The 23,837-nt window shown below is 41.3% G+C and overlaps 1 protein-coding gene across 2 annotated transcripts in view; it reads right to left on the minus strand.

Annotated features, from left to right (window-relative positions):
- SUDS3 (SDS3 homolog, SIN3A corepressor complex component) overlaps positions 1-23,837 on the minus strand; it is a 337,068-nt gene that overhangs the window by 246,575 nt on the left and 66,656 nt on the right. Inside the window, exon 13 of one of the 2 annotated variants that reach the window (XR_006411240.3) lies at positions 13,950-14,089. Coding sequence is in view for 1 of the 2 variants with exons in the window: in XM_048221637.2 (XP_048077594.1) it covers positions 15,652-15,688 (37 nt within the window). In the remaining variant the exon portion in view is untranslated. Of the gene's footprint in view, positions 1-13,949; positions 14,090-15,636; positions 15,689-23,837 lie in introns of those variants that run through there. The other variant, XM_048221637.2, reaches the window with a different exon arrangement.

Raw genomic sequence — 23,837 nt, forward strand, 5'->3', positions numbered from 1 at the left:
ATAGGATGATCTTATTGTCAAGGAAACAGAGTTGGTCTGAGCTGCAAAAGCTCCTGCTGATGCGGTTGCTATTCCAGAGAGAGAGTTAAAGGCAACTCAGAATGGCTTTGAAAGATGATTCCTGTCCAGTTGAGTTCAAACAGACATTCAGTCATAAAAAATCCCAGTTGGGTCACTCTTCCTTATTAAAGGCAACCATGGACAGAAGAGTCTGGTCTGTTCTTTTTTCTTCTTCTTCAGCCCCTTCTTTCCCCGTGTCTTGAAAATATACACACAGACTCACACACATGACCATGTTCATGGCCAGGGTAGGTGAAATATAGTAATTCAATTTAAAAGAAAGCCTCACCCAAATCTGTACCTTCCCAATCTTTCCTTGAAATTCTCCCAGGAGCAACATATTCTTTTGTGATAAATATTACCCACTTGAGACCTGACGACCTCTTTTTAAATAATATTCAAGAATTCCAGAGAAACTTCCTTTAGGCTGTAAATTATTTAAGTTACCCAGCATACTAGTCTGCTAGGGTTACCATCACAAAGTACCACAGACTGGGTGGCTTAAACAAGGGAAATTTATTTTTTCACAATTCTGGAGGCTAAAAGTCCAAAATCAAGGTCTTCTCTTTATACGTGTCTGTGCCCTAATCTCTTTTTATAAATAAACATACCAGTCACATTGGATTAAGGCCCACCCCGATGACCTCACTTAACCTCAATTACCTCCTGAAAGACCCTATCTCCAAACATAGTCACATTCTGAGGTACTGGGAGTTACAACTTTAACCTATGAATTTGGGGAGATGGGGGGTACACAATTCAGCCCATAACACCTGGAGACATCAAGCAGTCCAGGGAAACATCTTGTCTGACATTCACATCTCAATGCAGGATGGTGGTAGAAGAGGCTGTTCTTCAATGGGATGGGTGTCGGTTGACCCTGTTGCTTGACATCCCAATGAGAAAATGGAATGTCATGCTATGACTGGCAATACTGGGTCACTCTGCAATGGTCTCTTGTTGGACCAGATCCTGGACATGGCTATTCTCCTTCCTATATGGAAGACAGCGTCACTCCATCATGCCAATCTGGCTGATCATGCCACCTTGGATTCCCTCTTGAATTACTCACCTCATCTCAAACCAGTGCTTTCCAGGGGCGGTAAGGTACGTAGGTCAAGAGGAAAATTTTTTTTATCATGGTAAAACATATATAACATAAAATTTACCATTTTAATCATATTCAGGTGTACAGTTAGGTGGCATTAAGTGCACTCACAATGTTGTGTAACCAACTGCACTGTCTTAATTCATTGACGCTGCTGCTATAACAAGCTATTATAGATAAGGTGGCTTATAAACAACATAAATTTATTTCTCACAGTTCTAAGGCTGGGGAGTCCAAGATCAAGGCACCAACATAATTATGTTCTGGTAAGAGAACCTCTTCCAGGTTTCAGCCTCACTGTGGTATCCTCACATGGTGGGAAGGGGCTAGCAAGCTCTCTGGGACCTCTCTTCTAAGGACAGTAATCCCATTCATGAGGGCTCAACCCTCATGACCTGCTTACCACCCAAAGGCCCCACTTCCTCATACCATCACATTGGGCATTAGGACTTCAACATATGGATTTGGGGGAATGGGTGGACACAAGCATACCACCCATTTCTAAAACTAGTAATTTATTAGCCCAAACAGAAACTCTGTACTCATTAACTCCTGTACTCATTAACTCATTAACTCAGAAACTCTCCTGCTTCTCTCAGGTAAAAACAAAACCATAATCCTGCACAAGTAAGCCACCAAAGAAGTATTTATTGAACAGCTATAGAACAGGATATTAAAATAATTTCCTTTCTTGAAGTTGGACCAACACCCTGATATCCTAAATTAAGGTACCATCCTGCCTGTATAGGACATGCCAAGGGACTATTAAACTGGATTGGCAGGCATTCACCCATCCCACATCTCCGGGCTACAAGTATGAGGTTGGGGTTTGAAGGAGTTGGACTGGGGATTTGGCGATGGGTATTTGTTGGAGGGCTGTGCTTCTCCCCTGCACCGCACCACTTCACAACAGGGACTGAGGAGTATGTCCTCTCATCTCAAGCCAAACACAGGAGGCCTCAGAGAGCTCGATATGTGTCTCCTGAAGTCTGGTGAACTCAGGGCATGGTGTTGGGTTCTCAACAAAAGTCCAACAGGACAAGAGGCTGTGTTTGGAGTTTTCCATATTGGGGAACGGAATAAAGCTTCCCCTCCACTGGCAGGGGGAGTCAAAGGAATGAACTTCCTGGACATTAATATGGTTCCCACAGAAGGAAGCTGGTTGGCATCATCCTAAAATGTAGAGATATGCACAGACCAATGCATAGCTAGAGGGTTAGAAGCAGAGTCTATAGTCAGAGACCCAAGGGGCAGGCTCTCCTGGGAACCCACAAAAGCACCTCATGGGAGAGTAAGCTTTGACTTCCACTCTGCCCAGAGGATAGCAATCTCAAATTGCAACGGCATCAGCTACATGACAACTTCTTCACTGCTGTCCCATCCCCTATCCCAATCTCTCCTTCTACTCACTCTCCTCCAACCTCGGGGTGGGGGGAGCAGAAACCACAGACTGCCACAAAGAAAACAGACTGTAGAACTAGTGAAGTCAGCCCATGCGCCCTCCCCCAGCTCTGCTCCTTCAAAGGGAGAAGGAGGAGCTTTAAGTTAGAAAAGAGACAAGGCTTTGGAGTTACTACAAGGAGCCTGTCCTTGTAACTGAATGGTTCCCCAAAGCCATGGGACCTGCCAGCGATTTCCTCCAAGGTCAGGAAAGAACAAGTCCACAGGCAGTGTATTTCTTTCCTCTATGTACCCCCTACCATGTCAAACTCATCCAAGAAACTCATAATACCCACCATATGCACTTTTCAAGGCACTAGGGATTCAGAACTAAAAAGACATAAAGTCTTGCCTCAGAGAAATCTTTATATAACCCTTAATTTATTATTGTAGGATTGTTTCTTTCAGACAGGGGCTCTGTGTAAAGAAGGGATCAGGTGCGTGCTGGAAGAAGAAAGACTACATATATAAAGGATAACTCGGATTCTAGGAAGGTGACAAAGACAGTGACATGGTTTTAGAACTGCCCCAAGTTTCCCTATAAAAACAGAGAGAGTAGCTGGGAGAGGTAGGGGATGCTAATGGTGCCCCCCAGAATCCCTTTATTGGGCTGAGGTACCCACCCCCCATACTAACAGCTCACAGCTGCCCCCTTCTCTGGATCCAATGGGAGCCCTTTGTCCCGGAAGTTGCACCTCTCAGAGGCTACCCACAGCCAATAACTGGCTGACAAGAGGGGTAGAAAGGTGATCCCACTTACTTAAGGTAGCACAACCTCTGTTGTGTGAGTCATACCCCAGAATATGCCATGGGATCAGGCTGATGCTCTTCTTCAGCTGAGATCCCATCTTTGCTTACTCCTTTCTATGCTGTCTCCTGCTTCTCTCCTTCCTTTTCTTCTGAGAGCACTTCCCCCAGTTAATCAATCAATGTACTAGAGTCCCTATTTCAGGCTCTGCCTCTAGGCATGATCCAAAACACAGAGCAAAACCAGACAAGATCTACAACAAAACTAGGTGACAGAGAGCCCCACAAATCCCAAATTATGAGTGGGTGGGGACAAACCATCAGCAGCTATTGGACCCACATGATGTCAGCATCTTTGCAAGATGAAACAGAGGGAAGGAAAAGGGGTCCTTCTGAGACCCCCAAACCAACATTCACAGGGAAGCAAGGCAGGCTGACCTGAGAACATCAGCTGGAACTAGGAAGGAGTCTGCAGGTTCTAACTCAAGTGAGTGCAGGAGACCAACATGAGATGAAGAAGGTTTAGATACTGGTCTCAAAGCAAACAAACACTCTCTACCAGGGCAAAGCCTGAATTGAGGAGAAATTGCTAAAAGTAGAATCCAAACAGGGGAGGGACAACAGGGGCAAAGGAAAGAGAATGCCCACATGTAAGCAGAAATGGAGGGTAGAGAAAGCACATTTCAAAGCATGGGGCCATATTTTTATCACATAATGAGAACAACTAAAGATGGGAGCTCTAGAAACAGGAAGCTGGAAAAGCTATCCTAGCTTGATTTTTCTAAAAGGAAATATAGGAAAACTCATTTCACTTAAAAAGTAAGTAAAAAAAAGTATCACTGTCAAATACCAGTCAAAATTATAAAAAAACAGAGAATTTACAGACAAGGAAAACATGCCAGAAATACATGCCCACCAAAAACAGAAGGAAAAAAAAAAATACTGTAACCCGATATGGCAAAATGGGCTAAAAGAAATTAAGAAAGTAATAGCTACAGAATATTCATACAAGTCCCTTAGAAAGAAATCCAAAGCAACGGAAGAGAAAAAAACAGAATCATAACTCAAGAAAATCAACTTAAAATGCCCAACACTGAAACAGATCCAGGAAAATTACTTAAAAGCGAAAAGAAAAAAAAAAAAAGATTATATTCTGGGCACCAAGCCAAAAAGATCAAGTCACTTATAGGATAAATAAAATCAGATTGTCATTAGGCTTTTTAACAGCAGCACTTTATGCTAGAAGAAACAAAGAATCACATTTAAGATCTTCAAGGAAAGAAAATGTGGGCCAAGAATTTCTATCCTAAACTGACCTTCAAACAGAATTAAATTTAAAAGCAATTCCTAAAAATTCAAAGTAAAATAAAATAAATGAAACTAAATATGTATTCACTTAGTATTATAACCACACAGAGAAGAATTTTTTCAAGTAACTTTAAAATATAAAATCTGACTAGATGCCCCTCATGGAGTATACCCCAAGAATAGAAAAGAAAAAAAAAAAAGAAATGCAAAAAAAAAAAACAAAAAAAAAAACAAAAAAAAACCCCACAACATATCCACAAGAATTGAAGACAAAATGTTCAAACAAAATGTGTACAAGAATGTTCACAGCAGCATTATTCATAACAGCCAACTATGGAATCAACCCAAGTGTCCATCAATGGATGAGCAGATAAGCAAATACGGTCTATCCATGCAATGGAATATTCAGCCACAAAATGAGTCCAGTACTGATACATGCCACAACATAAATGAGCTTGAAAATATGCTAAGGGAAAGAAGCTAGGCACAAAAGGCCACATAATGCATGATTCTTTTTACAGGAAATGTCCAGAACAGGCAACTCCATAGAGACAGGAAGTAGATTAATGACTGCCATGGGGGGGGGGGGTGTGCATGCAGAGATGGGCAGGAGAGAGAATAAGAAGTCACTGCTGAATGGGTATAGGATTTCTTATTGGGATGATGAAAGTGCTTTGCATTTAAATAGTGGTGATAGTTGCACAACATTGTGAACATACTTAAATCCACTGAATCACACATTTTAAAGTGGGTAAAAAAGAAATGCAAAAAAATAAAATAAAATGGCTAAAAAGGTGATTTTTATGTTATGTGTTTCACCTCAATTAAAAAAAAAATCCTAAACTATTTGTATTAATCAAATTGATGGTGTAAATAATGATATTATTATTTCCAGACTGGTGTGTGTGTATTGAAGGATTTTGAGGCAAAAAAATAATTATGGTGGTATCTTTGGGAACGAGATTCTCAGCATTGGGGGAAGGAAATAGAGTTAAGAGTGTTGAGGTTAAATAAAAACCCTATTTCTTACAAAACTAAATATGCTCTTACCATACGATCCAGCAATCACAGTCCTTGGTATTTACCCACAGGAGCTGAAAACTTATGTTCACACAAAAACTGTACGTGGCTGTTTACAGAAGCTTTCCTTGTAATTGCCAAAACCCGGACACAACCAAGATGTCCTTCAGTAGGTCAATGGTCCATCCACACAAAGGAATACTATTTAGCACTAAAGAGAAATTAGCTATCAAGCCATGAAAAGACATGGAGAACTTTAAATGCATATTGCTAAGTAAAAGAAGCCAATCTGAAAAGGCTACACACTGTGTAATTCCAACCATATGACATTCCAGAAAAGGCAAAACTAAGCAAGAAGAAGCAATAAAAAGTGGTGGCAGCCAGAGGTCTGGGGGGGGCACGTGGGGAGAAATGAATATAAGTGGAGCACAGAGGATTCTTTAAGGCAGAGAAAATACTCTATATATTATAATGACAGATATATGTCCTTATATACGTATCAAAGCCCATAGAATGTACAACATCAAAAATGTACCCTAAGGTAAAGTATTGACTTTGGGTAATTATGATATGTCAATGTAAATTCATCTTTGGTTAAAAAAAAAATTCTACCATTCTGGTAAGTGATGTTGATAATGGGAGCTGAGGGGGGTGCTGGCCATGCATGTATGGAAGCACTTATGAGAAACCTCTATATGTCTCTCTCAATTTTGTGGTAAACCTAAAACTACTCTACTAAAATAAGTCTTAAAAATAAACCCTATAGGAGCGTCTGGGTGACTCAGTCGGATAAGTGTCTAACTTTGTTCAGCTCAGGTCATGATCTCGGGGTCCTGGGATTGAGCCCCATAGCATCGGGCTACCCGCTCAGCAGGGAGTCTGCTTGTCCCTCTGCCCCTCTCCCTGCTCGTGCTCTCTCTTTCTCTCTCTCTCACAAATAAAGAAAATCTTAAAAAAAAAAAACAAAACAACAGGGGCGCCTGGGTGGCACAGTGGTTGGGCGTCTGCCTTCGGCTCAGGGCGTGATCCTGGCGTTCTGGGATGGAGCCCCACGTCAGGCTCCTCCACTGGGAGCCTGCTTCTTCCTCTCCCACTCCCCCTGCTTGTGTTCCCTCTCTCGCTGGCTGTCTTTATCTCTGTCAAATAAATAAATAAAATCTTTAAAAAAAAAAAAAACCCTACAGGGGCGCCTGGGTGGCACAGCGGTTAAGCGTCTGCCTTCGGCTCAGGGCGTGATCCCGGCGTTCTGGGATCGAGCCCCATGTCAGGCTCCTCCGCTATGAGCCTGCTTCTTCCTCTCCCACTCCCCCTGCCTGTGTTCCCTCTCTCGCTGGCTGTCTCTATCCTGTCAAATAAATAAATAAAATCTTTAAAAAAAAAAAAAAAAACCCTACAGCCATGATTTGAATAGGAAGCATCAATATGAATTTATCATGTGTTTTGTGTTTTTTAAGTATATACTTAATAACTCTGTCTACTGGAAATTCCTAGAAACAATCACTTAATGTCCTGGTACCACGTATGGCCAAGACTGGCACTTGGAAAATATTTGTGGAAGGGAGAGAGGGAGGGAAGAAAAGGAAATGAACAAACCTGGGTGTATGCTTGATGTGGGTGCACATGGAAAAAGGTCTGTAAGAATATGTTAAGATCACTAACAACAACTACCTTTAGGGAATGGAAGAGGAGTGGCTAGTATATTTCACTATTGATTTGAATACCCCTTTTTAACTATAGACTATTTTAAAGAATACATAAGAACTTAAATATAAAATGGAAAAATAATTAAATGGAAAAAATTCTAAAGAGTACTTCATATAAGATCCAAATCTTTGTTTAAAATATTTGTGTTGAGGGGGCACCTGGGTGGCTCAGTCGGTTAAGCCTCCAACTCTTGGTTTCCACTCAGGTCATGATCTCAGGGTTGTGAGATCTAGCCCGGCATTGGGCTTCCTGCTCAGCGGGGAGTCCGCCTGAGGATTCTCTCTCCCTTCCCCTCTCCTCCCTACCCTTGCATGCATGCTCTCTCTGTCTGTCTCAAATAAAGTCTTTAAATAAAAAATAAAAATAAAAAATATTTGTGTGTATGCATGTGCCCTACATGCAACCAATATATTCACATGCATGGAAAAAGGTCAGAAAAAATGCTAAAGAGGTTACCTCTGAGTTACAAGATTATGGATATTTATTTTTATTCCTTTAGTTACCTCATAATTATTGTGTACCTACCAAGTATTTTCTTTATTTCCCTTTTTATGAACGTGTTTTATTTTTGTAATTAGGGAAGAGCAATAAACGTTCATTTTAAAGAAGGAAAATAGGATCTCTAGAAATGAAATGGAATACCAGCCTGCTCCCACTCCTCTAAATCTGAACTGTTGTTTGCACTTACCCTGAGCCCATGCACACGGGATCTGACCACTACAGGGGCCTTAAAAGAAACAGTGGCTGAGTGGGGAGCTAAGCTTTGCTTCTGGCCAGGACCAGAACTACCATTACCCCATGGGCCACTCATCATCCCATGTGCCCACCCTCCAAATGTACAAATGTACAAAACCCACTCACTTCTCCCCTCTCCTAAACAAGTCTTTGAATTTTACACACTAATGCTCAAGGTCCTATGTCTAGGTAGGACCAAAGTGTCAGACCTCTGTAGATTTTGCCAACTTGCATCCATTCACTCTTCTCCTGATGAAGTATTCTGAGTTATCTCTGGCGAACACCACCTTTCCAGTCTCATTCAGTGTGCTACACGTGGGGCTCCATCCCCAGCCCAGGGTCAGAACATAGGACCCAGGTCCAATTGAATCAGCACATTAAACATTAAATCCTGGGGCACCTGGGTGGCTCAGTCAGTTAAGCATCTGACTTCGGCTCGGGTCATGATATCAGGGTCCTGGGATCAAGCCCTGTGTCTAGCTCCATGCTCAGCAGAGAGTCTGCTTGTTCCTCTTCCTCTCCCTCTGCCCCTCCCCTAGCTCATGCTCTCTCTCCCTCTCAAATAAATAAAATCTTAAAATATAAATAAAATAAATAAAAAATAAACATTAAATCCTCTGGTTAAAATGATTGGTTCAGGGATAATCGTGTGAGCCAATGAGAGCCTCTGAGATGTAATGAGACTTTTGCTGGAAAGCTGGCACAAAGACTGTCTACTTCCCCCGTTGTGTGTAGGCAGGGAGGGATGTATTCCTGGGAACTGCCAACAGTCATTGGAAGACCATAAAGGGAAAACTTGCTTGTAAATGGGATCAACTCAAAGAAAACAGAACACAAAGATGGAGAAAAAGAAGAGATGCCCCCTGATGATATCATTTAGGCTCCTGAATCCAGACTTGCCCTGACCTACCTCTGGACTTTTCAGTTACCTGAGGCAATAAAATCCCTTCTTTGCTTAAGCCAGTCTGAGTTGTGTTTCTTCTCTGACTTCCAATCAGACACTACTAATCGATATACCTGCCTTCTTCTAACTGGCTGAGCAAAGGACATCTTATCATCACCTGCATCAAGAGAGGACTTAAACAGAAACCTAGAATCAGAAGACCTAGATTTGGGTCCTTCCTCCCCCACTTCCTAGCTATGTGACCTTGACCCAGTCATTTACTCTTTCTGAACTCTAGTTCCCTCACCTGTGAAAGAAGGATATTAACACCTATCTTAGCCTTGTTGTGAGAATCAAATGTTAAAAATTTTTGACTTTTAAGAACAATGGGAAGCCCACAACAAGCATTAATAAGGAGAGTAATTTGTTTTGAGAAGAAATCACTTTGGCTGTTGTGTAGAGAATGGGTCAGAGGAGGACAAGAGTGAAAGCAGAGAAATCTGTTAGGAGGGCTTTAGAAGTCCAGGAAGATGATGGTGGCTTGAACTGGGACAACGTTTACCCAATGCCAAGTACCAGACACTAGTGGCAACATGACAATCACCAAAGTGGTCAAAGTCCCCATATACCATCTCTGACTTTTTGCCATGTTATTTTCACATAAATGAATTTTGTCCGTAAATAAATTCTGCCTGACCCTTAAGCAGTAATATTCATGAAATCTCAAGGTTGATTCGCAAGATACATACATATACAATACATATCATATATTGATATATTACATATCATGTGATATATATGTCTAAGCCACATTAAAATAAGTACATAGCTATTAATTTTGTAAATGTTTATATACAAGTCCCTAAGGCTCAACCTGAATACTACCAGGAGGAGACGACAAACCATCCAAAAGATTGTGGGAGGTACAGGGGACAGAAAGAAGGATTTCTTTTTGTTATGCAGAGAAAAAGTGCTCCTTGGCACCAAGTAAGGTAGTTTCAGAAGGTTAGTGGGGAAATTCTTACCTGTAAGATGGACCTTACTCTAAGCGAGAACACAATTAAAAAAAAATAAAATAAAAATAAAAGCTCAACTGAACAGAGAAATGAGAGGGTGGTTATTTGAATGACATTCTTCCTTTTTTACAAAATGGCTCACCATGGAGACCCTTTAAACTGAGAGCTCCCCTACTGAATAAGTGCCTAGTACCATCATTAACTACTTGACAGAGAACCTGGGGGCAGCTAGGGGAGGAAGGAGGCGGTGGAGAGGAATTTTAAAGCCAAGCCCCGGCCCATTTTAGACCAATTTGAAACGAAGATTTCAGAAAGTCTGAAAGTATAATTTAAGTGAATGCGCTAAGTAGGCTTCTGTGAATAACTCTTCCACTTAGACAATGTTCCTCAAGAACGCCCTACTCTGCAGCCATTAAAAAGTGTGTTTTAGGAGAATATTTAATGACATTGGAAACATCTCAAAAGCAGGTGGCAAATCAGCATGTACAGCATGATTCCAATTTCAGATTTAAAAAGGGAATTCTATACATGGGTGAAAAAAAAAAGACTAGGAGTCTACATTAAAATGTTAACAGTGGTTATATTTAGATGGTGGGTTAGATGGATGATATATATTTTCTTCTTTGTTCTTACCTGTATTTACCCAAGTTTCTGATAATTTTATAAGCAGGGAAGGACAATTAAAGGGTGTTTTTTAAATAAGAATCCACTGAGGGTCTACAGCAAATCGTACCAATTACTTATTGACGGAAAACATAAAATAGGAAATCTCTTTCTAAAAGGGCCAAATCTCTTATCTCATATATGATGATAAAATGATAGCTAACATTTGTAACCACTTATTATGTGACAGGCGCTGTGCTCAGCACCTTATATAATCATGTCTTTGACAATGACTCTTCACAACCACCTATGAGATGGGTATTTTTATGCACGCCCCCCACCCCAATTTCCCAAATGAAGAAACTAGAGCTCAAAGCAATGACATAACCCGTTCAAGGTCACTAACTGGCAGGTGGCAGAGAATCCAGGTCTCCTGATTTCTAATTCAGGGCTCTTTCTCCTCCATAGCATTGGGTTTCTACAGATGCCCTAGTTTATGGGCTGAAAATATCTCATAATTACCCCATAAATAAGCCATCGAACTTATTTATTCCTTGCATTTAACTTATTATTTAGCATTTAAAGGACACATTACACTGAGCAAGAACCATCAATCTTTCACATAATGCTCTGGTTAATAACTTGGTAATTATAATCCACAGTCACAAACCTGAACATACTTGTCGTTTCCATGGTGCCAGATTCCCTTTTAAAAAAGAGAACTCGTCAATTATCTCTGACCTGCTCGTTCTATGAATTTATACCCTTCCAAAGCACCAGCATCTTACCCTGGTGGTCGGAGTGTTTAAGAGTAACTACAGAGCTCCTAACCTAAGGATTTGAAAGCCGAGTATCTGTAATCCCCTTTAACACGGTATCAGGGTATCATTTAGCCATTCTTCGATGCTAATAGAACTCCTATTTAAAAAGCGTTCCGGAGCTAACTGCTTTGCTTACAGGAGGAATATCAGAATGCACTGCTTACCAATCTTAGCAGAGCCAACACCTCCTTGTATGAGTCAGTTTCTGCCGTGTAATGTGCAATTTAAAAATTTCAATGGGGGGCGCCTGGGTGGCACAGCGGTTGAGCGTCTGCCTTCAGCTCAGGGCGTGATCCCGGCGTTATGGGATCGAGCTCCACGTCAGGCTCCTCCGCTGGGGGCCTGCTTCTTCCTCTCCCACTCCCCCTGCTTGTGTTCCCTCTCTCACTGGCTGTCTCTATCTCTGTCAAATAAATAAAAAATAAAATCTTTAAAAAAAAAAATTTAAAAATTTCAATGGGTTACAAGAAAAAAATATGTATATTATTTAACTTATGAGTCTGTGGTCAGCTGTGGTTCTGCTGAGCTCACCTGGGGTTCTATGAGCCTGGCTCCAGGCTTCAGGTTGGGTTCAGATCTGTTCTAAAGGTTTCCCCATTCTCTACAGAGTGGTGGCCATGTGAAGCATGATTTGCTCATAGTAAAAGGCAGGAGATCAAGAGAAGCAGTGAAAACACATGATGCCTTTGAGGACCAGACTCAAGACTGGCACATTTGCATTTCTGTCCACATTTCATTAGCCAAAGCAACTCTCATGGCTAAGCCCCAAACTAATGAGGCATAGAAATATTCTCTATCCACTCTAGTGGGAGGTACTGCAAAGTCACATGGCAAAAGGTACTGATGTGTAATGCCATTTAGAAAGAGAATGGGGGCGCCTGGGTGGCACAGCGGTTAAGCGTCTGCCTTCGGCTCCCCCTGGCTGTCTCTATCTCTGTCAAATAAATAAATAAAATCTTTAAAAAAAAAGAAAGAAAAGAAAGAAAAGAAAGAGAATGAAGAATTGGGAGCAATGATCCATTCTACCCACCCTTTTGCAACAAATATATTATAACGTGCCCTTTACTATCCTGAAACGAAATTCAGAGATAATACAACCTATACATGTATAATTTTCAAAAATCAATTTCATATGTGAATTCTAGAAGACACGATAAGGTAGTCTGATGTTGGCACATAAACCAAGAACCACTACACATAATAGCTACAAATGCAAGTCGAGTCAGGGGTGTGGTGTGGGCTCCTCAAATAATTTGAACGGTATTGCCATTGTTGATATGATTTTTCTGAGGCAGTATACAACTATGAATAAAGTTTTCAGCAAAATAAACTACAACCATCCCTTGTTGCACACTGTAAATTGCATTCCTAGAAAAATCAGAGTATGCTAAAACCATGGAAAACAGGGTGCCCTGGCTGGCTCAGTCAGTGGAGCATGTGACTCTTCAACTCAGGGTCATGAGTTTGAGCCCCATGTGTGGCACAGACTTTACTTAAAATTTTTTAAAAATGCAAAATGTATTCTACGTTTATATGTAAAACAGGCTCAGGTGACAATATATGAGTTTTTCACCTACATGAAGGTCTGGCAGGAAAAAGGACAGGTCCTCCACATTGATGAATGTCCAGCTCACCTGATCCCCTAAAGCAAATCATGCCCTCATGATTTTGTAACTCCCCATCAGTGTAACTATGAAAATTGTGCCCACAGACTTCTGGAGAGAGTCCTAGAGGGCAGTATTGCCCCTGTGAGAACTACTGGTATTGTATTAGAGTGAAATCTTTGATGTTCTACAGCCTGACTTTGAATCCAGGCTCTGCTTCCTACTTATTAGCTGTGTGACTTTGGACAAGTTACTGAACTGCTCTGGGCCAGCCCTGTTCATAATGCTGCTTTAAGGATTAAATGAGAGTGTGCAAATGACAAAGCATTTAGCACAATACTTACACATACTAAGTACTCAATAAAAGTCAGAGCCTAATGTTACACTATTCATTTAACAAATTCCCATCTCACAGATAGCGACTGAAGCTTAAATGAGATGCCTTTCTACCTCCTCTCCCTGCTGTCTTCTATTCTGAAGATGGGCACTAATTCATGTTCTGCTGAGGGTTGGTTTCAGAAGAAAGGTAAGACTTGAAAGACTGTGGGATTGATAGGTGAGTCCATGAGTAGAGGGGATCTGGTTTCACAGTCTAGGCTGAAATACGTAGCAGCTTTACTCTGAAAAAAAGCACTGTCTTTTGCACGCCCACTGGCATCACCACTTGGCATGCTCCACAGTGGTGGCAGTGCAGACCACCAACAGTGGTCCAGAGGAGGATATGGCCTTCAGTGATAATGCCAGCAGAGGTTTTAGAGAGGCAATATGGAAGACAGACTCTGGATCTAGAGGTCAGAGCTCTGTCACTTACCTTTCATGCATCCATGTGACTCTGGGTAAACCCCGCCCCTCCTGTGCCTCAGTTTCATCATCTATAAAAAGAGGAATACTAGTACATACCTTACAGGGTTGTCGTGGAGCCCAAACAAGTACGGACAGTATGAAGAACCATGCTGGCATATAAGAAGTTCTACGTAATTGTGCACTGCTGCACAACTCATGTCCACCCATAGGTTCCGGGCAGTGATATAGAGCCTGACCTGGTGGGTGATAAAAAGTGCCAAAAAGAATGGAATAAATGGACAGACAATGATTGGAAAGACCTATCAACTTCAGAAACATGTCATTTCCAGCTTCCAGTCAGAGTGTTGGGAAAGGGGCTGTGGAGTATTTGTGCTCATCGGCATGCTCTCAACCGCCACACTGCATGGTCTTTCCAAACCACGAAATAAAACAAAACAAAACTGAGGTGTGTCAAGGTGTGCTCACAGCAGTTAACACTGCAACGGAACTAAAACCATCGGCATCAATCTTATACACACTTGCTCTAACACGTAAGACATTTTTTATCCATTCTTGCCAACATTTACAGAGCAGAATGAAAGAGAAGGCACTGATGAGAAAGAGAATGGAAAAGCAGGAGAAAGGAAAGCAGATGGAAGTAGAGTACATACAGTGCCTAGTACAGTGCCTGATGCACAGTACGCCCTCAATCATTATTTGTTGAATGAGTGGATGGATGGATGGTTGGATATGTAGATAGATGGGTGGACAAATGAATAGGTGACTGTTTAGTTTTTTCTGCCCCAACTTCAAACTTCAAATCAAGAAAGAAGATTTCCAGAAATAGGGGCGCCTGGGTGGCGCAGTCGTTAAGCATCTGCCTTCGGCTCAGGGTGTGATCCCAGTGCTCTGGGATCGAGTCCCACATCAGGCTCCTCCGCTGGGAGCCTGCTTCTTTCTCTCCCACTCCCCCTGCCTGTGTTCCCTCTCTCGCTGGCTGTCTCTCTCTGTCAAATAAATAAATAAAATCTTAAAAAAAAAAAAAAAAAAAGAAGATTTCCAGAAATAAAGTGATCATCTCTGTTCATTTTTTAAAGCCAACAGCTTCCTTAGGAGGAGTTATGAAAATACCATATTATCCCATGGTAGGCAAATCATAAATATCTCACATTCCAGAGAAAGCTCTGCCACTTACTAGCTATGTGACCTGGAATAAGTCATTTTGATTCTCTGAGCCTTATTTTTCTCAGAGGTGGTCTCTAAGAATCCACACAGAGCAGACATCATATAATATCATGACTGATTTATGTGTGTAAGTTTATACGCATATTTATGGTTTATATCCCGTGCCCAATTCATTAGCTTTATTCATTCCAAACCTCTTACACTATTATTACACAGCATGTTAATGTATATTGGTAACTCTTTACTTCCACATAATACTCAAGAGGTTGTAAAATACCATGGCTACAATTCATTTAACACTACGTACTTTCTCATAGGTCCTCACAATTCAGTGAGTAGATGTTACTAATCCTGTATCAGTCATATATTCTCCCAATAATGCTGCATAACAAACAACCACAAAAACTCCAGGGCATATGGTAATAAACATTAATACGGGGTTCAGCTGACCTGGCCTGGGCTCATCTGATTTTGCTGTCTCGCTCACATGTCTGTGGTTAATTGCCAGTTATCTAAGTGCTCTGCTGATCTTGGCTGGACTCACTTTCATGTCTGGGATTTGGCTGGCTGTTAGCTGATCTAAGATGGCCTCAGCTGAAATGCCTGGGAAGACTTGGCTCCACAACACAGAAGGCTAGCCTGGGAATACTTCCATGGCGATCGCAGAAAACCTAGAGCAAAAGTAGAAATGCATATTTTTTCAGACCTCTGCTTGCATTACCTCTGCTAATATCCCATTGGCCAATCTAAGGCATGTGGCTAGCATAGATTCAAAGGACAGGTAAATGGACTCTACCTCTTTTATGAGAGGAACTGGTAAGGCTGTGGGTATAGGAGGGGTATTATGAGTTGAACTGTCTCCCCAAGATTCATATGTTGACGTCATAACCCCTGGTATCCCAGAATGTGACATTATCTGGAGATAGGGTCTTTACAGAGGTAATCAAGTTAAAACAAGGTCATTAGAGTGGGTCCTAATCCAATCTGACTAGTGGCCTTATAAGAAGGGGAAATCTGGACACAGAAACCCAGAGGGAAGACAATGTGAAGACACAAGGGAAGAAACGGCCACCTATAAGCCAAGGAGAGAAGCATGGAGTGGATTCATCCCCTTTGCCCCTCCTGCCGATTAGTCCTGAGAAAGAACCAACACTACCGGCACCTTGATCTTGGGCTTCTAGCCTCCAGAACTGTAAGACTATAATAAATTTCTGCTGTTTAAGCTGCCCAATGTATGGGCAGCGCTAGGAACCTAACAGAAGGGGTAAAGAATTTGTTAAGGCAGCGCTAGGAACCTAACAGAAGGGGTAAAGAATTAAGGCATTAATGAAATCAGTCCTTAAGTAACCTGTTTTACAGGAGAGGAAACAGAGGCTCTCAGAGTTCAATTAATGTATCACCCGAGGGGCATCAGAGTTGTGAGTAGAACCCAGGTCTTCCTTAGCAGATTTCCTTATGCCTCTAAGACATTTCTGCTCACAATCTTCTGTCTTTTCCTAGGTGGCTTCCAACAGGGAGGCATTGGCATGTGCAGGACACTGTTCATGCCCAACTAGGCAATTCTGTGCATGTTGTTTCAAAGCTTCTGTTTTACAATCCTTAATGATCTAGTAATTGTGTTTATGGCTTTCCAATGAAGTGTGCAGAGCTCTGATAGCCATCACTGGTTTCTTGAGGGCCTTTATTTGATCTGAGACTATGCAGAGCTTCTGATAGATTAAAAAAGGTGTGTGACGCAAAGAGGAGAAAATTCGGGTCAAATATTTTACGGAATGGTTTTCAGCTAACCACTCCACACACTTGAGCCATCAACTACATTTGCATTGAACATACTCAGTTATTTGGGATAACTCTGAAGCCACTGGAATGATTTCTTGCACAGAATGAAATGAATGGAAAAGAATTAGGCCATTAGCCCATGTATTAGAGTTCTCCAGACAGAACCGATAGGAGATACAGATCTCTTCTACATGAAGAGATTTACTATAAGGTATTGGCTCATGTAATTATCAAAGCTGAGAAGTCCCACAACCTGGCTTCTGTAATGTGGAGACCCAGGAAAATCAGCCATGTAGTTCAAGACCCCAGAGCCAAAGTGTTAATGGTGTTCATTCCTGTCTAGGTCTGAAGGCCCAAACCAGGAGGGCCAAGGGCAGAAGTAGCTCAAACAGTCAGACCCAGTTCATTCAAACTTCTTCCACCCTTTTGTTCTACTTAGGTCCTCAACAAATTAGGGCCATCTGCTTTACTGAGTTCACAAATTCAAATGCTAATCTCTTCCAGAAACACCCTCACAGACATAACCAGAAATAATATTTAATCAGCTATCTGGGCATCCTGTGGCCCAGTCAAGTTGACACGTGAAATTAACCATCGCAACTCATTACACAAAAATTCATTGAGAGTCTACTATTTGCTAAATGCAGTTATCGGCCCTGGGATACAGAGATGAGGGAGGTATAATCCACACACATAGGCAGCTCACTGTCTCATATTCATTCAATATTTGCTCATCGAATACTAGTGTTGAGCACCTACCGAGTGGCGTCGCTCTCTAAGCCACTGACGTTACTGGGAGAAACAAGACAAACATGATCTCTACTCTCGCTCGTGTTTATAGGTGAGCTGGTGACATAGTTACTAAATAATTTGTGGCACAATTAAGCAATGACACTTGTGAGGAGTGCTGCAAAGGAGCAGCACACGTTGCTGAGGACAGTGTAACAGGAAGACCTGACCTATTTCTTTTCAGGGCGGAGAGGTGGATCAGGAAAGACTATCCTTAGAAATGAGGTCTAAGCTGAGATCTGAAGGATCAGTAGGGATTAGCCAGGCAAAGACAGTGGAAACTTCCTCCTGAGAAGGATAAAAAAAAAAAAAAAAAAAAAAAAGAAGCTGCCACCCTGACAATCCATGAGCTGACCTGGTACTTACTATCAGCGTGGCCTTGGTCTTGCAAAGAGGTAATCTGCTGGCCCTCACAGCTAGGGCTTCGTGTTCTTCTTTAAAAAGAAACAACCACACAGAACACCAACATCAGACAAAGCCTCTCTGAGACCACAATACAGCAAGACAACACAACTGAGACCAAACAGGAACACTGTCCAAACCGCCAAAACACCAAAATTCCCCCATCCTGTCCAACATGAGGGCCTGCTGCTTCTTTACCGATTTATCAAGTCAACTGGATGTCACTCTGGTCTATTCTCCTTTCGGATTTATTAACACGCCCAATCACAGAATCACTCCCACTTCCTGCAGGTACCCAACCCAGAGCAAAGCCCCAGTTCCTTAAACCCTTCCCCAAATCGTCCAACCTGGGTCCACATCCTATACTAAGTCCCTCCTAATACCCTCCTACCAAGACGCCCCGCAGCTCCCATTGCACATTTCCCCCCAGTGCTGAAATGAAGAATAATCTCAACCAACTTGTTCAACTGCAAGTATGTTTCTAGTGGTTTTAGCAGAAGGGCACTGACATTTGGTGAATGCTTTTTAAGAGATCCGAGGGATCCAAACCACCTTCTTCCAAAAGCATTTCTAAATTTAAATAAAGAGGAAAGAAATATCATCATTTGGATGTTTAATTAACATTTATCATAGTTAATGTATTAGTTTTATGGTAAATTTAAGATGGAATTATGTTTTCTTATGCTGTATATATACTTTCACAGTACATTGAGAACCTTTTATAATTAATGTGTCTAGTATATACTTAGATTTGAAGCATAGTTTATTATCTTACATCATTAGGAGGCTTAAAATTCTCATAGCTCTGCCTCTGGCATATCTCTAGTTGTCACTTTTGTTCAGAGTCCTAACCTGGGTTACTAATGATTTGGGGGCATCCACAGTGATCTTTGGCCTTTGGCACTCTGACCTTAATTTGACCAAACCAAAACTCATTAACCTCTCCTAAAAACCTGGCTATCTGACAATTTGGAAGAATTTATCAAAATTTTAAATGTGCTCAACCTTTGACCCAGCAATTCTATGAAAAATTTATTGCACAAAAATTCAAAGATATACAAAGACATCCATTGCTTTGCTGGTAATAACAAACATACAAACAAACAGAAAACTGGAAACAACCCAAATTTCCATCAATAGTCAGCTGGCTAAATGAATCTTAATATACCCAGACAGTGGAATATTAGGTAGCCATTAATAATGTTGTAAACGTACATGAATTGGTTTGGAAAGAAGCACATAATATATTGTGGGGAAAAATGCAGAATAATATAATTCAAGATTAATACATACATATACACACACACATTTATAAAAACATATTTTTATACCATAAATAAAAATGGATTATATCTAGGGGTTAGGATTAGAGAATTTTACTCCATCTACCATGTTCAAAAGTCATGTTGTATTGCTTTCACTTTTTTTTTTAAAGATTTTATTTTTAAGTAATCTCTATACCCAATGTGGGACTCAAACTCAAAACCCCAAGATCAAGAATCTCACGCTCTACCGACTGAGCCAGCCAGGCACCCAGTATTGCTTTTACTTTTAAAAAAATACATTTTTGGGGGGGTCCCATTTGCTATTTTCCTTTTCCAGATTGACCAACCACCAAATCCCCATCTAGGATCTTACTGTCATTTTTACCTCCTCCCTTTCTCAGTCCTAAGTCCAGCCATTTGCTGAGTCTAACCTTTCTAGCTCTGAACCATTTCTCAAATCCTCAGTATGCCCTGCTCTCTGGTCAAGATCAGTCTCATGTGGCAGGTCTCCCTGACTCCACTTCCTCACTGTTCCAATGTATGCTATGCTCTGCACTGCCACAGGGCATTCTTTCTAACCTGCCTAACCATAATCTTCATTCCTTTGCCCCAAACTTTTGGCTCTCCTGGACCAGCAGAACAAGCCTCAGACTTTCACCATGGACTTCAATTCACTTTAGGTCCACTTTGCCATTTCAGGCTTAAGTCAAGCATCCAAGGCATCCATGCCAGTCCCCCATCCCAGTCACAGCAGCAAATAATGGACCCCCTGAATTTGAACCTGCATATTCATACGTTAAAATCTCAACTCACATTGTTCTCTCCTTCCCCATGCCCCTTCTTTTAATTTGCATCTTTTAAAATACAAGGGCCTTGACTTATGTTTGATACTGTAAATGTTTCTTTTTGCTTTTACTGAGAAATAGCCTAGTATGTTAGAAAATGCACAGACTTTCGAGCCAGAGCATCTGGGATAGAATTTTAGCTGCCATTTACTAGTTCTGTGACATTTACTTCACTACACTGTACCATCATTTCCTCATCTATAAAATAGGGATGATAATAATTAAAGTGGCCTCATAAGCCAACATTTGCAAAGCAGAGAAGTACTGAACACAATAAACACTTGAAAATGTTCATTACTATGATTACTGGACTCTAATATGGTATTATCTTCTGTTGCTATTGAGCACGTTGCATTTTTGCTCCTAAATTAAATGCTCCCCTCCCAAAGCTACTGTGCCTTTTGAGCTCCTGTGGCTGCTTTTATAGCTTTTTGGCCTTAGTCTCTATGCATAATAATTAAGAGCCTAAGCTCTGAGACCAGGCTTTCTGGATTCATGCCCTTGACTCTTGTCTGGGGCAAGTTAACTGAGTTAAGCCTCAGTTTTTCCATCTATAAAATGAGTTAATAATAGTTCCCGACTAATAAGGTTGGTTTGGAAGATTAAATGTGTTAATGTCAAGAAAGTGCTTAATGTGAGACTAGCATATAGTAAGCACTCAACAAACATTAGCTAGTATTATTATTAGAGAGACAGAAGTGGAGGGGGGACAGGATATATTCAATATAGTTTAAATAAGGTGGAATTTATTTTAAGGACCCAGACAGAAAAAATACTGCTACCATGGGCATTACTGACATTTGGGGCTAGATCATTCTTTGTTGTGGGGGCTGTTCTGGGAATTAGAGAATATTTAAGCGGCATCCCTCTGGCCCCTACCCACTAAAAACCGATAGCATTCCCCTCACCCAGCTGTGACTATCAAAAACATCTCCAGACACTGCCCAATACCCCTTTTGGGGGGTGGTGCTGGGTATAAAAATCTCTTCCTATTGAAAACCACTGGACTACCCTCACATGACCCAGAAGTTGCTGGCCCGCGGTACTCCCGCCTCTTGGCTTCTTTCTACTTCTTAAATTGCTCTGCAAATCACCTTCCTCTGTAAGTCTCCCCGTCCTGCTTCCCCATAACTTGTCTATCTGGGTGTTAGCTGGCCACGACACCAGGCCTAGCTCTCATACACGCCCACACCCTTTAAGAGCTCCAGCACCCAACGTGGCTGCCTTCTAGTTCTCCGTATGCAAATTTTCAGGAAACAAAGGCTGATTGGCTGAACTACAGTCAACTGACCACCTCCAGTCCAATCAGCTGTGACCAGGAGAGGAGAGGCACCTGGGAGAATGAGCGTGGGAGCCGCGGGGGGCCACCGGTCTCCCACCTTTGGAGGCGCCCCGGGATGTCTGCAAAGAATTAGGTGTGGTCAGGTCAGGTGTGGCCTGTTCCTGTAGCATCTGTCTTCTCCCTTTTCCTCAGACGGTCCTCAAACTTGTCTCCCACTGCCAGGGAGCCTGCCCGCACTCATTTCCATCCAGTTTTTGCCTCAGAGGCGTTTTAGCACTGCTTTCAAAGGATGCACATGATTCAGATACGGGTTCCAGGCAGCGTCCAGACATTTATTTTGCATCCTCAGAGACTTTTCTTAACTCCCTTTGGATTCGCAGGATTGATTCAGATCATTAAGATTACAAGATTAGTGAGCTATCCCTATGTGCACTGAAGGCGATCACAATATGCCACTTTCGCATGAGGCTTGTTTGGAGGTAAAGGTAATTAAGAAGGAGCAGACACAAAGAGCTCTTCGTTCTCCCCCTCTCTACCTAAGAGTAGGACATAAATTTGCCTCTGTGAGGGTTTTCCCCTCCCTTCTGCACCAGGAGAGAAAACCATTATCAAGCCTTATCACTGGAAACCCAACTTGAGCACCGAAATGGGCCTGTAGTACAAACTTTACTAAAGTAACTCCTATCTTTAGTTAGTTTCCCCCATATATTTCCCTTTCCACAATTTACTACACCTAAAAGCCCAAACCCCTTCTCCTCTGCTCTGTCACTTCTCCACAAATGTACTTTCTTTTGTTAAGATGGTATATAAGCCCCCCAGTTCTAATCACCTCTTTGGGTCTTCCTTTCTTTTCTAAGAAGGCCTCAGGTCTCTGTACATGTAAAAATATATATAAATACCAAATAAAATGTGTATATCTCTTCTCCCGTTAATCTGGTTTTTTTGGTCTAATTTGCACAGCCCAGCTGCAGAACCTAGAAGCTAGAGGAAAGTCTACCCCACATTATTATAAGCACACTAGACCAATGTATTTTCTTAGCTTTTGTTGGAACAAAGATCCTTTGCAAGACAAGACGCAACATCTTTAAGTTGCATATAATTTCAGGGTGGTTCATGGCTCTCATCCCAAGGCCATTTCTTGGATCCTGTAAGACTTTACGCCTATAGGAAAATAAGATATATGTAAATCAACTGAACATCTATTGTATCCAGGGTGTTGGCAACACACACATTTACCTTATCTGAATTCAATTATGAGAAAGAGAGAAAAATTTATCCTGCGGCTCTTAAAACCAATCACACTAGAATTTGGCTCCAGTGCCCCAGAGAATCGAAGGTCACAATCAAAATGCAAAGAGAAACAAGATAAGTTAATTCTTGCCTTTTGCCCTTCTAAAGACCCAGGGCAATTTAAGGTAATTTGGGCCATACTAGATTTTTGCCTGAAGCACTAACACCAGAACCTACACCTCTAACCTCCCATTCAAGATGTAACCTCACGTGCTTTCCATATCGGTGGTTTTCAAACTGCAGGCCTCCACCCACAGGTGGTCATAAAATCGATTTAGTGGGTCATGACCAGCATTTTTTAAAAAATTGAATAGAACGGAATAGGAAATAGCAGAGTGCAAGTTTCATAATGTGAGTATTATTTCATAAAAGTTTTGCTTCATCTGTGTGTGTGTGTGTGTGTGTGTGTGTGTGTGTGTGTTTCTTACTCTGGTCAAAAACATTTGAAAGTCACTGTTCTGTATTCTGTGCTGCCCAATACTGGTAGCCATTAGCACATGTGGTTGGTCAAAACAGACATATGTTGTTAAGTATAAAATGCACACTGAATTTCAGACTATGAAAGATGAAAAAAGAATGCAAAATATCTAATAAATAATTGTTATATTGATTACACGTTTAAATATAACATTTGCCTTTGGATATATTATGTTAAATAAAATACTAAAATTAATTTCCCATGTTTCTTTTTACTGTTACAATGTGGCTACTAGAAAAATGTTAATTATATATTTGGTTGTTATTATATGCCTGTTGGACAGTGCTGCTCTGTATGTTTCAGCAAAATAGACATGTACATACACATGACATAATCTGGCTTATAGCATCTTTAAAACTTTTTAAATTTTTTTATAATTTTTTATTATGTTATGTTAGTGACCATACAATATATCCTTAGTTTTTGATGTAATGTTCCATGATTCATTATTTGCGTATAACTTTTTTTAGATTTACTTATTTTTAGAAAGAGAGAGAGTTGGGGGAGAGATGGGGGTGGGTAGAGGGAGAGGGAAAGAGAGAATCTCAGGCACATTTCACACTGAGTGTAGATCCCAATGTGGGGCTCGATCCCTGAGATCATGACCTGAGCCAAAATCAACAGTCAGAGGCTTAACCGACAGAGCAACCCAGGTGCTCCAAAATAGCATCTTTATGTAGCATCTATCAC

Source organism: Ursus arctos, unplaced genomic scaffold (assembly GCF_023065955.2).
Source record: "Ursus arctos isolate Adak ecotype North America unplaced genomic scaffold, UrsArc2.0 scaffold_34, whole genome shotgun sequence".
Classification (NCBI taxonomy): domain Eukaryota; kingdom Metazoa; phylum Chordata; class Mammalia; order Carnivora; family Ursidae; genus Ursus; species Ursus arctos.